The sequence below is a fragment of the Periplaneta americana genome, chromosome 14 (genome assembly GCF_040183065.1).
Source record: "Periplaneta americana isolate PAMFEO1 chromosome 14, P.americana_PAMFEO1_priV1, whole genome shotgun sequence".
NCBI lineage: Eukaryota > Metazoa > Arthropoda > Insecta > Blattodea > Blattidae > Periplaneta > Periplaneta americana.
Window position 1 is genome coordinate 146,385,452 of NC_091130.1, and position 13,193 is coordinate 146,398,644.

General features: G+C 33.9%; 1 protein-coding gene across 2 annotated transcripts in view; it reads right to left on the bottom strand.

Annotated features, from left to right (window-relative positions):
- Positions 1-6,742, bottom strand: part of LOC138712983 (uncharacterized) — a 13,277-nt gene extending 6,535 nt beyond the window's left edge. Inside the window, exons 1-2 of one of the 2 annotated variants that reach the window (XM_069844665.1) lie at positions 6,578-6,742; positions 3,199-3,328 (exon numbers count right to left, since the gene is read on the bottom strand). In XM_069844665.1, the coding sequence (XP_069700766.1) occupies positions 3,199-3,328; positions 6,578-6,702 (255 nt within the window). In that variant the 5' untranslated portion in view covers positions 6,703-6,742. The remainder of the gene's footprint in view (positions 1-3,198; positions 3,329-6,577) is intronic. The other variant, XR_011335778.1, reaches the window with a different exon arrangement.
- Between the last annotated feature and the right edge of the window lie 6,451 nt (positions 6,743-13,193).

The following is a 13,193-nucleotide window of genomic DNA, read 5'->3' on the forward strand; positions in this document are numbered from 1 at the left end:
AGTTCCTTTCAGCACTACACTCATTTCGCTATCAATTCACTGACTACACTGGAACTACGACACATTTCACTGACACTAACCTGATTCACTAACACTTCAAAAACATTTCTGTGTTCAAATACTTTGCACTGCCACTGTAAACTATAGAACTTCACTGACACAAACACACTTCACTGTCAAAACACACTTCTTCACTGATACAACACTTCAAATAACAGAACATCAATTACATCTTTATTATTCCATAGAATTGTACTTACACTTATTACATTAACCTCAAATCGCTAGCCTAGACCCCATTACAAGCAATTTAGGACGATCACTATAACTCACACCCGTTCACTATAAATCTATTTTTCTGCCACTATAACTCTCAGAATTTACTTATAAGCTAACTGCACTTTCACTACAACACACTGCACAATATAAATCACTGGAGATTCACTATGTTTCTCTGCTTACTCACTATAAGGGTGAGATATTCTGTGCTTGAACGTACATATGTTGTCAAAACTTTATACAAAGAAAAAATCGTGTGGCAAAACAAGGCAAAAATTCAGAATTCGTTTTCCAGGCTGCCCAGTTCCAACCTGGAGAGCAATAAAACAATTAGTAATAAAGTTTATTGAAACAGGCTGTGTAATTGGCAGAAAAAAAACAACCACAAATCTCGTGTGCTTAGAGAAGAAAAAATTGACAAAGTTGAAGCTGCTTTGGAATGTACTGTACACCTGAAAAGTTTCTGAGATGTGTAGCACAGGAGATTGGAATTTCAAAGACATCTGCCCATCGAGCAACAATAGTAATATGCGCTACAAGAGCGGTATGTTGACGTTTTCATGTTCGAGGAAAAGATTAAAAAGCGAAACGTAGTTGAGCTTTTTTAATTTCTGAGAACATGAAAACAAACATACCGCTCGTGTATCGTACATTATTTTGTGCGAAGATCGTTTATTTCATACCTGAAAGAGGAATTTCTAATTAGTTGCAATGGAATCTCCATCTTGGTTTCTGTTCAATGACGGCAACTTTGGAAAACAAATATATCTATCTTCAACATTGTTGCTATAAAATGTTTTCTGTGTTTACTATACTGCAGCAGGCCGTGATATACGTCTGTCTTTTTTTTCCCCCAGTCTATGATGAGTCTGGAATCTTTTTGATTTTTTCACGGCTTCCTTAATGTTAGTTGCATTACAAATGCAGTAACTTTTGTGGTGTTGTAGAGTTTACTTAATTTTTGCAAATATTTAAAAACAATAATTAACAGTGCAATTTAGGTGAAATTGCAGTGGTAAATTTCCAATTTATAATTATTACTATATTGAACGTGTCTAAAAATAATGTGTTAAAAGCCTAAAGCAGTAAAATGAATATGACGCTTAAGCGGTAAGAATAGGGAAATTGTTATGTGTGTTACGTTGGGAATACTGAATGTGGTATTTCACACTTACCGCGTATTGGTTTTGAGCGGAAAGCAAGCAAATACGCACGATCTCGCACAAAAAAATATTACAATTAAAGCCCTTCATAATAAAGAATAACTGAAAGGTAACATTCTTGACGAAATTACACAAATCAATATTCTAGTGAATAATTTTATCTTGACAAGATAATGTTATTATTTAACTAAATTTTCTCATCAGAAGTAATTGCTAAATTACTATAACTTGGTTTAAGAGACCATTACTTGCTTTCAGTCATCTGATGATTCATTTATAGTGTAGTGGAGCTCATAGATGTGAACAATGGTTTTTTTACGGCGATGTGAACTCTATATAGCGCAAAATAGTCAACACTTCCAGCAGCTACTGTCATGAGGGTGAGTACAAAATTCTGTAATTAATATAATATATAATAATTAATATTAAATACAACATTATTATGGTTAGTAAGTAATACTTACTGGCGTATACTGGTTAAAGGGTTTGGGCTACCGCTGACCCTATTATTACACAAAATATCTAACAATTACTTTAATTTTAATTACTATGGTAAAACTAATAATACAAAATTATTATATTATGTTATATTATAAACTTTTTCTTTTGTAATTTCCTTGGGCTACCGCCGGTAGCCCGCAAAATACGCCCCTGTTTAAGTATACATGCAAGTTTTAATTCGGTGAAGTGCCGTGAGTTTAAGAGCCCAGTTGCCAGCAGTCACTCAAGCACCGTGCCATGCAGCAGCCAAAGAATAAACCGGTACTTATTGCTGGAAGACTCTGTAGTTTAAAATATACATATAGAGTAAATATTTTTCATAAAGTTAGATATTACAAAAGGAGGAAATTTGCAGATACTTATCTTCTATTAGCGATATAATAGTACATTATGCAACGAGCATATAATGAAGGTAATTAAGAAGCGAGTATGGATATTTATGATACGAGCTTCTTAATTACCATTATAGGCGAGTTTCATACGACTTTTTATGCTCGACCATATTTCTAACTTGATATTATTAATTTTCTTTGTATCTGACCTTGGCCAATGTCCCGTATGTTGTGAGATGTGGGCAGACGCGAAAGTATTGATTTTTTCCGAGGAACAGATGTTCACAGTGACCTTGCTAGGCTATAAGAACCTACAGAGATAACATTAAAATTAAATTAGACATTGAAAAACGAAATGACAAATTGAATTTATTTGAATATTATTTACAATTAACGCTAATTATTATAGTAACAGAACATAACCTTCTGCGACAGTATTGGATTTCCAGCCTCCGTGACTTTTCGCTAATTCTCTTTCGATTGCATATCCGAGAATAATCGATACTTGCTGTTTTATAACGGTAGAAAGCTGACCTGTCATTGGCTGAAGAGTTGTAACCTGAGTCGTCATTGGCTGAAAGACCTGACCTTTAATGAGTAGGTGTACTTTAATGACATACACTAAAGGTCTGCTACCAGGTGTATAATTACTACATTTTGGCATGGTCGAGCATAAAAACACTTAAAATTACATATTTTGTATACTTTCATTCCATGATCGAATATATGGATTAATATTCTGGGGCAACTCATCTTAAGCTATATGCATTTTTCTTTTACAAAAGAAGGCAGTAAGCATAATGTTAGGCTTGTGTGAAAGGATATCAGTTGAATACATTGAAAAGAAAACTTTTTATTCTAGTTACAAAACAATAGGAAACGTAAATTTTAAAATACCACAGAAAGTGTGTAGCAATATTTACCGTATTTTGTAATTCCTTCAGTTTTCGAGATTTTAAATTAATGAGTTTTGTGAATTGCTCTTCTCGTTTCCTTTCTTGAGTTACCCAATTTATAAACTTTTCTTCAATTGCAGTTTTCTCTTCGTTACACCTACGGTTAGAGATCTGAGTTATCTATTTTGTGACTAATTAAAGATCAGCTATGTCGTAATTGAATTTGTATGCAAACACTAATAAAGATGAAGGAAATTAATACAAAATGTGTCTGTTAAAGCAGTGGTATTCAATCTGTTTTGCTAGCATACCCCCAAAATACATTTTATTTTATCTTCATATCCTCCAACTGCATTGCAATTATACAGGGTGCTCTAAAATTCCCCTTACAAACTTCTAGGACTTGTTAAGGAGACTGAGCAGATAATATTTTGAATTGGAACCTATGTCCGGAAACGTACCGTTTCTGTGCTACAGCCGTTTGAAAGCAAGCACTGCCTGAAAGTACGTCACGTGTCTCAACAAGTAATAGCTTCGCGATTCGTCCGCCTGCAGCGTTACATGATGAGGGGTGCTTACGTCAGATCATGTGATGTCAATTGACGTTTATCCTACCCCTCGGTTCAGCATGACAGCGCACCTCCTCACTTTTCACTTGCTGTTCGGGAACATCTGGACCGACGATTCGAACAAAGATGGATAGGCCGAGGTGGTCCAATTGCATGGCCTCCACGATCACCGGATTTGACTACATTGGACTTTTTCCTCTGGGGTCGTATGAAGAGTTTGGTTTATGAGACTCCTGTAGAGGCAGTAGAAGATCTGGTGGCACGAGTTGTGGTCGCTGCAGGAGAGATTACAGATACACCAGGTGTGATAGAGCGCGTTTAACAGAACATCATTCGTAAGAACAATGCGTGCAACGAAGTTGGTGGTCGCCACATCGAACGGCATTTGTAGTGGATTTGAATGTTAACCATCATTTGAAAGGGACAAAAATAGTTTAAGTTGAACTGTAAACAAAAGTGTTTGCGACAAATGATTCAGTTTCCATTTTGTTTCTTTGGTTATTAATGAGTTGAATTGTAAAACAAGTGATGTACTGGGTCACGCCTCATAAAAAAAATAAATTACTTGTAAAAGTGGTCGCGTTATAAACATGTTTTCAAACGGCTGTAGCACGGAAACGGTACGTTTCCGGACATGGGTTCCAATTCAAAATATTATCTACTCAGTCCCCTTAACAAGTCCTAGAAGTTTGTAAGGGGAATTTTAGAGCACCCTGTATAAAACATAACAAAGGCTATAAGATTATGATTTGTGCTTTGAAAATCAGTAGCTCTTGTAAGGTACCTTGGTAATGGTCGAATTACAACTTGTATTTCAAGAAATTGAATCTTAGAAAGAAAGGAAAACATAATACAATATTGCGATAGAAGCGTGGTAAATGCATTATAACAGAATCGAGGAAAAGTCAGAGAAGACGAGACGAAGTTATGCACTTAACACATGTATTGCGTACTATTTTTGACCGATCTTAATAAAAAGATAAATTATTATTATTATTATTATTATTATTATTATTATTCATTTTTAATTTAAATAAATAGTTTGTGTTTGGATGCCACAACCCCACTACTGGTCAACAACTGGAAGTTGTCAGAAATGTTTTTACGCCTACGTCTTATCTACATTAATTCCTGTTTTCTTAAAAATCTCCACTGCAATAAATTAATTTAGAAAACGCACAGGTATAATAAGACATTTAGTTATTTCCTCACAGTACATAGTGATGCGTGACACTGATAGTTCGTTACTTTTAAGTAAATAAATAAAAGTTAATTTGATTTATTTAATTACCGCATGTGTGATGTAATTTTAACTTACAAGGCCTACCACCAATATCGGTAAGGTTGTTAAAAAACACAATCGGCCAAAAAATATAAAATTTATGAGAAAGACAGGCCTGTTTCCTGTTTGTATCACAACTTTCTACTTTTGGACAGAGTATTTGCCAGGTTTTGAACTGGCAGACTTTCTGGTTTTCGAAGTTAAGACATCTACCAGCATATTAAAAAATTTGTATGAACGATCTGTTAAAAAATAGTGAGGTAAAGGAAGATCATATAATGAGAAGAAATAAATAATCAGGTTTCTGGAATCACTCTATTTATACGAATTTTTTCCTCGTTTTTAATATATTGAGCTCACTTTTTACGGTATTTGATAAACATTCACAGAAAAATTAACCCTTTCCACTCAAATGAGTCCATTTGGAATCACTAACATTTCTGTAATCTCTATGATTTGCCTGATGATTCCATTTGGTATCCTTAGAACTAGTTTTCGTTCTTTACCGATAGAGTGCAGCACCTGCCAGTTCCTTGGCCAGCTGTTATTAGGAAGAGGATTGTTTCGTTTTTTTGTTTCTCCATGCTGTCTCTATAGCCTTGTGCACCCATAATTGTGGAAAATTATTAACAAAATTCAGGTCAGAAAGGGTTAACTGAAATAGTACATTATGCAAGGAGCCTATGAGCCTATAATGGTAGTAATTAAGACGCGAGTATGTTTATGAAACGAGCGCAAGCGACTTTCATCATTTTCATACGAGCGTCTTAATTACCATTATAGGCAAGTTTCATACGACTTTTTATGCTGGACCATATTTCTAACTTGAAATTATTCAGAAGTATTCATGTTATTCTTATCTGACTGGGGAAGCGGAACTGACCTTGTGCAATATCTCGTAAGTTGTGAGATGTGCGCAGACGCGAAAGTATTGATTTTTTCCGAGAAAGAAATGTCATTGACCTTGATATAATCTAGAGAGTAAAATAAACATTAATCTTGATATAACTTTGAAATTGATTTAGACATTGAAAAACGAGATGACAAATTGAATTTATTTGAATATTATTTACAATTAACGCTAATTATTATAGTAACAGAACATAACCTTCTGCGACAGTATTGGATTTCCAGCCTCCGTGACGTTTCGCTAGTTGTATTTCGATTGCATATCCGATAATAATCTATACTTGCGCTTTTATATTGCTACAATGGTGTTTTCTGATTGGTGGAACACCTGAACTTTAATGAATAGGTGTACTTTATTGAGGTCCATTAAAAGGCTAGGTGTACTTTATTGAGGTCCATTAAAAGGCTGCTATCAGATGTATAATTACTACATTTCGGCATGGTCGAGCATAAATTAATATTATACATTAACCTACAAATTTAAAACTAGAATTTTTTTTGCTGCTACATCCAGTGCCTTCTCGTGATGTAATGAATAACGACATGCACTCTTAATTTTAAGCAAAATAGACCATCTTATCAATCAAATTACTGAGTTAAGTTACATGGAAATAAGTTCAGTGAATTTACAGATTATGGTACTTACTTTGCATATTCTTCGATGAGCTGTGTGATTTTTTGCTTATCCTCTTCACAGATGTTTGTGATGCGGTATTTTTCCTCTATTTTATTTCCTGTGTTTCCAAATGCCTTTTGATCAGCACTCATCATCAGTGTCTGGTAACTGCATATTGTGATTTCTACTGAAACATTTCTGTTCATTTGTAACACTCATCAAAACCCAACGAATTGAAGAACAGAGCATGAAATGTCATTTGCAATGGAACTACCAATATAACATCTTATTACAAAATAATAATTTATTCTGCTTGCAAGGCAGTTGTATTTTTATTAAGAGGAATGTTTACACAATCTTTTTAAAACATTAATTTTCGGCAGCTATTTATAAATTGAAAGGAATAGGAGTTTCTGTGCAAGGTTATCATTACCTCATTAACAAGAAAATGATTGGTTAATAAAGGAGAAAAATTCTTCTCGGCACCGGGAATCGAACCCAGGACTCCCAGTTCTACGCACTGGGTGCTCTACGTCAAGGCTTAGTAGTAGAGCACCCAGTGTCTTAGAACTGGGGGTATCTGGTGCTGTTGATTGAACCTCGGAGTAGATCAGTGGTAGAGCACCCAGTGCGCAGAACTGGGGGTCCTGGGTTCAATCCTTGGTGCAGAAGCGATTTTTTTCCCGTTATTAGCCAATCATAACCAAATCAGATAATTCTGCAGGTCCAGAAAATTAATAATCTTTATAATTATAAAGAAAATGAATGTAAGTCTTTTCATTTTTTTTTTTAAATTACTTATGCAAACCAATGCGTTTCAGTATAAACTGTTTATTTTCAACTTAAATTTCGGAAGAGCTAACTTCAGTTTCAGAAAATGTAAATTCAATATAGGAAATAATACCAAACTCATAAAGTCAATTTAGGATTTGAAGGTGTTTCTCATTGTTTCAACTATATTGTAGGCTAACATTATATTATAGTCGCGACGCTGTTATTCCCGGCGTGACTCCTACTCTTTGCTTACGTCTTAGGAAGTCAAGGCTCTTTAAAGTCTAGGTAGATAGTATCGTTCGCCGTTTTTGTTCTTTCGTTGTCGAGCTACCAGACGAGGAATCTATTTGCCACACCGTTAAACATTATCATGTCGTAGCTCCTATGATAATAAATCAAACGCTCTGTAATTCAGCAAATAATTGAGCGGCAAATAATGTCCTCGTGTGCTTTCTGCGAACGCCAACGAAAGAGCCAAAATGGCGGACGATTATATTAAGTATTAATGCTAAGTATAACATCCCTCTCTTCAATTGGTCAGTGACAGGTTTATTTTTTGGTGCTCGGAGTTCTTTACCAAAATTTACATATCATTTTTTAAAACAATGATCAATATCATCTTTTGAAATTCAAAAAATCATCTCGCAAATTCTCAAAGATTCCCTGCAGATTATACAATTTCATTTATACCACTCAGAAGGCCTTAATTAAGGATATGCTAATTTTACATAAAATCTTTTATTTATCAGTATAATTTTATAGTCATCTTCTAAGATTTTATTTTATAATTGGTAATCAATGGTGCTTAATTATTACACTTTATTTTTACAACAATATTCATATTTAACTAATTATATTTGTTTGCTATTAATTTCCGGATCCTCGTGGTCATCCTTAATTAAGGCCGGATGAGATTTTTTTTTCTCTCTCTCTCCAGCCTTAAGAAATGAATAACGTCTTCATCAGCGAATCACAAGACCCACACGTTTAAATGTAGCCGACCTGCAACGTGATTGGCTGCCGGAAATTAGAGCGACGGGACTATATATATATATATATATATATATATATATATATATATATATAAGTATGTATGTATATATATATACATACATACTTACAGTATATAAACATGTTACTGTTAAAACCTGAAATCCATCAAAACCAGTTTCAACTAGTAAAAACTAGTTTTAAAAATGTGGATAGGCTAGATAGGAAGCGAGTTTTCGTAAGATACGGAATCAATGACAGGTTAAGTTTGGTTTGTTTAGGCTTTTACCAAACAGAAACCTTAAACTAGTTTTTACTAGTTTAGACTGAATTTGACGGATTTCGGGTTTTAACGGTAACATATAGGGTCTATTATATAATTTATTTAGGATAGCAATGACAAAGGAAGCTTTTAATAGAAAATGGAGTATCTTCTGCGGATTTGTGGGAAAAGAACTAAGGGAAAAACTAGTCAAGTGCTTTGTGTGGAGAGTGGCACTCTATGGAGCAGAAACATGGACATAATGACGAAGTGAAGAGAAACGACTGGAAGCATTTTAAATATGGTTATGAAGACGAATGGAGCGTGTGAAATAGGCTGACAGAATAAGAAATGAAGCTGTGCTAGAAATAATGGGTGAAGAAAGAATAATGCTGAAACTGATCAGGAAGAGAGAAAGAAATTAGCTGAGCCACTGGCGAATAAGAAACTGCCTACTGAAGGATGCACTGGAAGGAATGGTGCACGGGAGAAGAGTTCGGGGCAGTAGAAGATATCAGATGATAGACGACATTAAGATATATGGATCATGTGCAGAGAGTAAGAGGAATGCGGGAAATAAGAAAGATTGGAGGATGCTGGATTTGCAGTGAAAGACCTGTCTAGGGAGAAAACTATGAATGAGTGAATTAAATTGCAAAGGTTAAATATCGGTTCTATCAGAGTTTTTGACCCGATCAGAGACTGAATCCTCGGTCTTAGTAATTTCGTAGTTTCTAGTACCTCAATTGGTAGGGTACTGATTTACGACAACAGCCGACCGGAGTTCAAATCTCGGCAATAGTGGTGTTGTATTTGTGGACAAAGCCAGTATTGTGACCGTTTTTCTCGAGGTTCTTCTGTTTACCCCCTCGTTATTTCTCTAACTCTCGCTACAAAACTCTTTTTATTATAATCTCCGTCTCGAAAAATAGGGCACCACTTGTGTTTGCGTGACGCCAAATCGATCGCCCGCCATAGCGGGTGTTCCCCGCGGTCTGTCCAAAACCGTGCCGTAACGTTTCGAGAAATGGAGGCCAACTCTGTGTGATCTGTGAGGCCAATTGTACGGAGAAGTGTATTTCCTTTCATTTGCTGATTTTTTTTCTTTGGTACAAAGGAAAGTACAATTTTTTTGGTCCAGGGAAAACACTAGTACTTGTCTTTATTCGCTGTTCAAACACATTACTTATTTTAACTTGATATTTTGCAGCAACATCTACTAAGTTAGCCAAGCGAAAAAAAGTGTCTAATTAAATATTTTTCTCGCTATACAGAGTGATTCACGAGGATTTACCATCCTTTACGGAGCTTATTTCCGAAGACATTCTGAGCAAAAAAGTCATATAAACATTTGTCCTAATCTCGATATTTTCAGAATTACACTAATTTGAAGTTATTTGTGAAATACCATTATTCTTGAGTTTTAAGGGTAAAATAATATTATAGAAAAATAATTATCTATACAGGAGTATCATTTCTTTAATTTGCTAGTATTCTGAAGTATAAATGTGTTGTGAATTCCATAATTGCTTCGTACAGATATTGTTTTCGATTTTTTACTACAAAATTACATTTTCTTACGTATTTATTACAACAATTGTTACAAATCACGCCACTCTGGTAAATTCTTTAAGACTGTACATTAGGATGCATAATTAAACTGTAAAGAATCAAGTTCCTAAAGTCGTATGATTTGTAACAATTTTTGTGACAAGTGCGTAAGAATGATGTCATTTTTAGTGCAAAATTGAAAAAATCTGTACAAAGCAATTATTAACAACACATTTTTAGCTTCAGAACACTAACCAAATGAAGAAATGACACTTCTGAACTTAGTTCATTCTCTATTTGTATTATTTTTTTTACCCTTAAAACTAAAGGAAAAAGGTATTTTACAAACAACTTCAAATTAGTGTAAGTCTGAAAATATTGAGATTAGGACAAATGTTTATATGTCATATTTTTTTTACTCAGAAAGTTGTCGGAAATAAGTTCCGTAAGGGACGGTAAATCCTCGTGAATCACCCTGTATTTTAGAATATCGCATTAGTACAAAGACTGTGCAAATAAAAAATATTTAAAACATATTTTTTTATTTATGGCATAATAGTAAATAAATACATAAATAAAAAGATATGTCCCGTAGACCAAAAATAAATAATTAAATGAAGCAATAACGACATGTACTTACGCAATATTCTGAAGTTGTTTCTTTTTTCTTATCAATTATAGTTTATTTCTTGTAAATCTCTTTCCCCAGTCCATACATCCCTTAACATACCAGACAGTCCCGGATTTCAGCTTCCTCTCCCGTGTTGTATAGGAGATGTTCCGGAATTTGACAATTTTTTTTTAATTGTTGAATAATTAGTAAGCGTTGTAACAATAACAATTTATCAATAATTTGTCTTTATTACTACGAGACGTAAATGAGCTTCTTCACAGAACCTTCATCCTAGACGTGTTATTGTTGCAGGAAGAGTCCAATCCAGTAGCGGTGAGGAAAATATATTCCACAAGGTTCAAGTTATAATAATATTCATCTAAGTTTTCAATCCAAATTAAAAATAATTAATTTACTACAAAAAAATTGAAATATCTTATGAGCAAATATCTCTGTACTACTTCTTCACAAGAATTTTAAGTTCAAAAACAAGTTTACTGGCAGCTCACAAATGTCGCTTCATGCGATTAATTGCTTATGTACCAAAACTAACCTAGTATACCGGTACCATCAAAATGGATTGTTAACATGAATCAGTACATTTTTGACAAACATAAATTTGAACTCCTAGTGTATGCAGAAGTAGGCTAGCTACTGTATTTTAATTCAGAAAATCATTACATTTTGACAAATAAAACTTTGAATTCTTCTGTATATGTAGTTACTTTAATGGAGAGAACATTACATTGTATAAAAGTTTCAGAAAAAAATATTATATTGAAACATTACGTGCTTTTTAATGCTGATATACGGAAAACTTACTATGGCTGAATTTTTACGTTAATCATTCCACATGCTTTGACAGTATTCGCTTCGTAACATCGGTAATAATACAGTAATTATGTGATATCTGACCTTTATTCTAGTGATAGGCTATGTTTAATCTTAATAAATATGTTAAACGTGTAGGTAACGGTAGTACAAATACTAATATTTACCTGAACTGATAAAAATATAGCCGTTACAGCACGATGTTATATAATAACCACTGCCTGCTGGATCGCATCCTATAGCTGCGTAAACTGCCTGCTCAATCAAAGTTATTTTGCCGCTAGATGGCAGGCAGTGCCCACCACTATTAACATTATCAGTATATAGCAATATTCTTGTTAAGGCAAGGGTCCATGTGACCTGGAAGTTATAATGACATGTGTCTTTATTGACACCACGAAATAAATAAATAAATAAATAAATAAATAAATAAATAAATAAATAAATAAATAAATAAATAAATAAATAAATAAATAAATATATGCAAAGTCCTTACCTGCCACCTAGCGGCTACTCGCGCATAAGCGTTGATTGGGCAGGCAGTGTAAGGAGCCATAGGATGTGATCCAGCAGGCAGTGATAATTACTGAAATATTTAAAATTCTTTCACAAATGACAAGTTTTCTTCTTCTTTGTTTCTTATTTCCTATTTTTTTTTATCTTCTTCTCTTTACAAAATACAGACCTAATCTTAGGAATTGTTTATCTTCAGATCCAGAATTCTTTGCATTACAAAAACAAGGATGATGATGATGATCGTAATAATAATAATAATAATAATAATAATAATAATAATAATAATAATAATAATAATAATACTGAAGACATTACGTACTAAACAAACAATGTTATACGAAATCTTTATATCATTACGTAATATTTGCCATTTATTCGTAATAATTTAAAGTATATATTTTTCAAAAGAAGATTTTAATAGAAAAAGGAGCATCTTCTGCGGATCTCTGGAAAAATAACCAAGGAAGAGCCTAGTAAGTGCTTTGTATGGAGTGTGGCATTGTATGTGGCAAATACATGGACATTACGACGAAGTGAATAGCAACTAGATGGATTTGAAATGTGGATATGGAGAAAAATGGAGCTTGTGAAATGGACGGAATAAGAAATGAAGCTGTGTTGGAAAGAGTGGGGGAAAGAATGATGCTGAAACTGATCGGGAAGAGAAAAAGGAATTGATTGGATCACTGGTTGAGAAGAAACTGCCTACTGAAGGATGCACTGGAAGGAATTGTGAACGGGAGGAGAGTTGGGGGCAGAAGAAGATATCAGATGATAGACGACATTAAGATATATGGATCATATGAGGAGACAAAAGAGGAAGGCAGAAAGTAGGAAAGATTGGAGAAAGCTGGATTTGCCCTTATTATTATTATTATTATTATTATTATTATTATTATTATTATTATTATTATTATTATTATTATTAAAAAGATATTCCATAACAAATTCCCATCTTCCGCATTTCATCTCTCGTGTTTCCCAGTTCTGATGTTACATTCGCTCTGTGATTGTCGAGAATGACGTAAGACGGTTAGTTCTGTATTTTGCCGATACGGTTGGACGTCTAGTCACGTAATAGTTCTCTACTTTACCACATGTGCACGAGT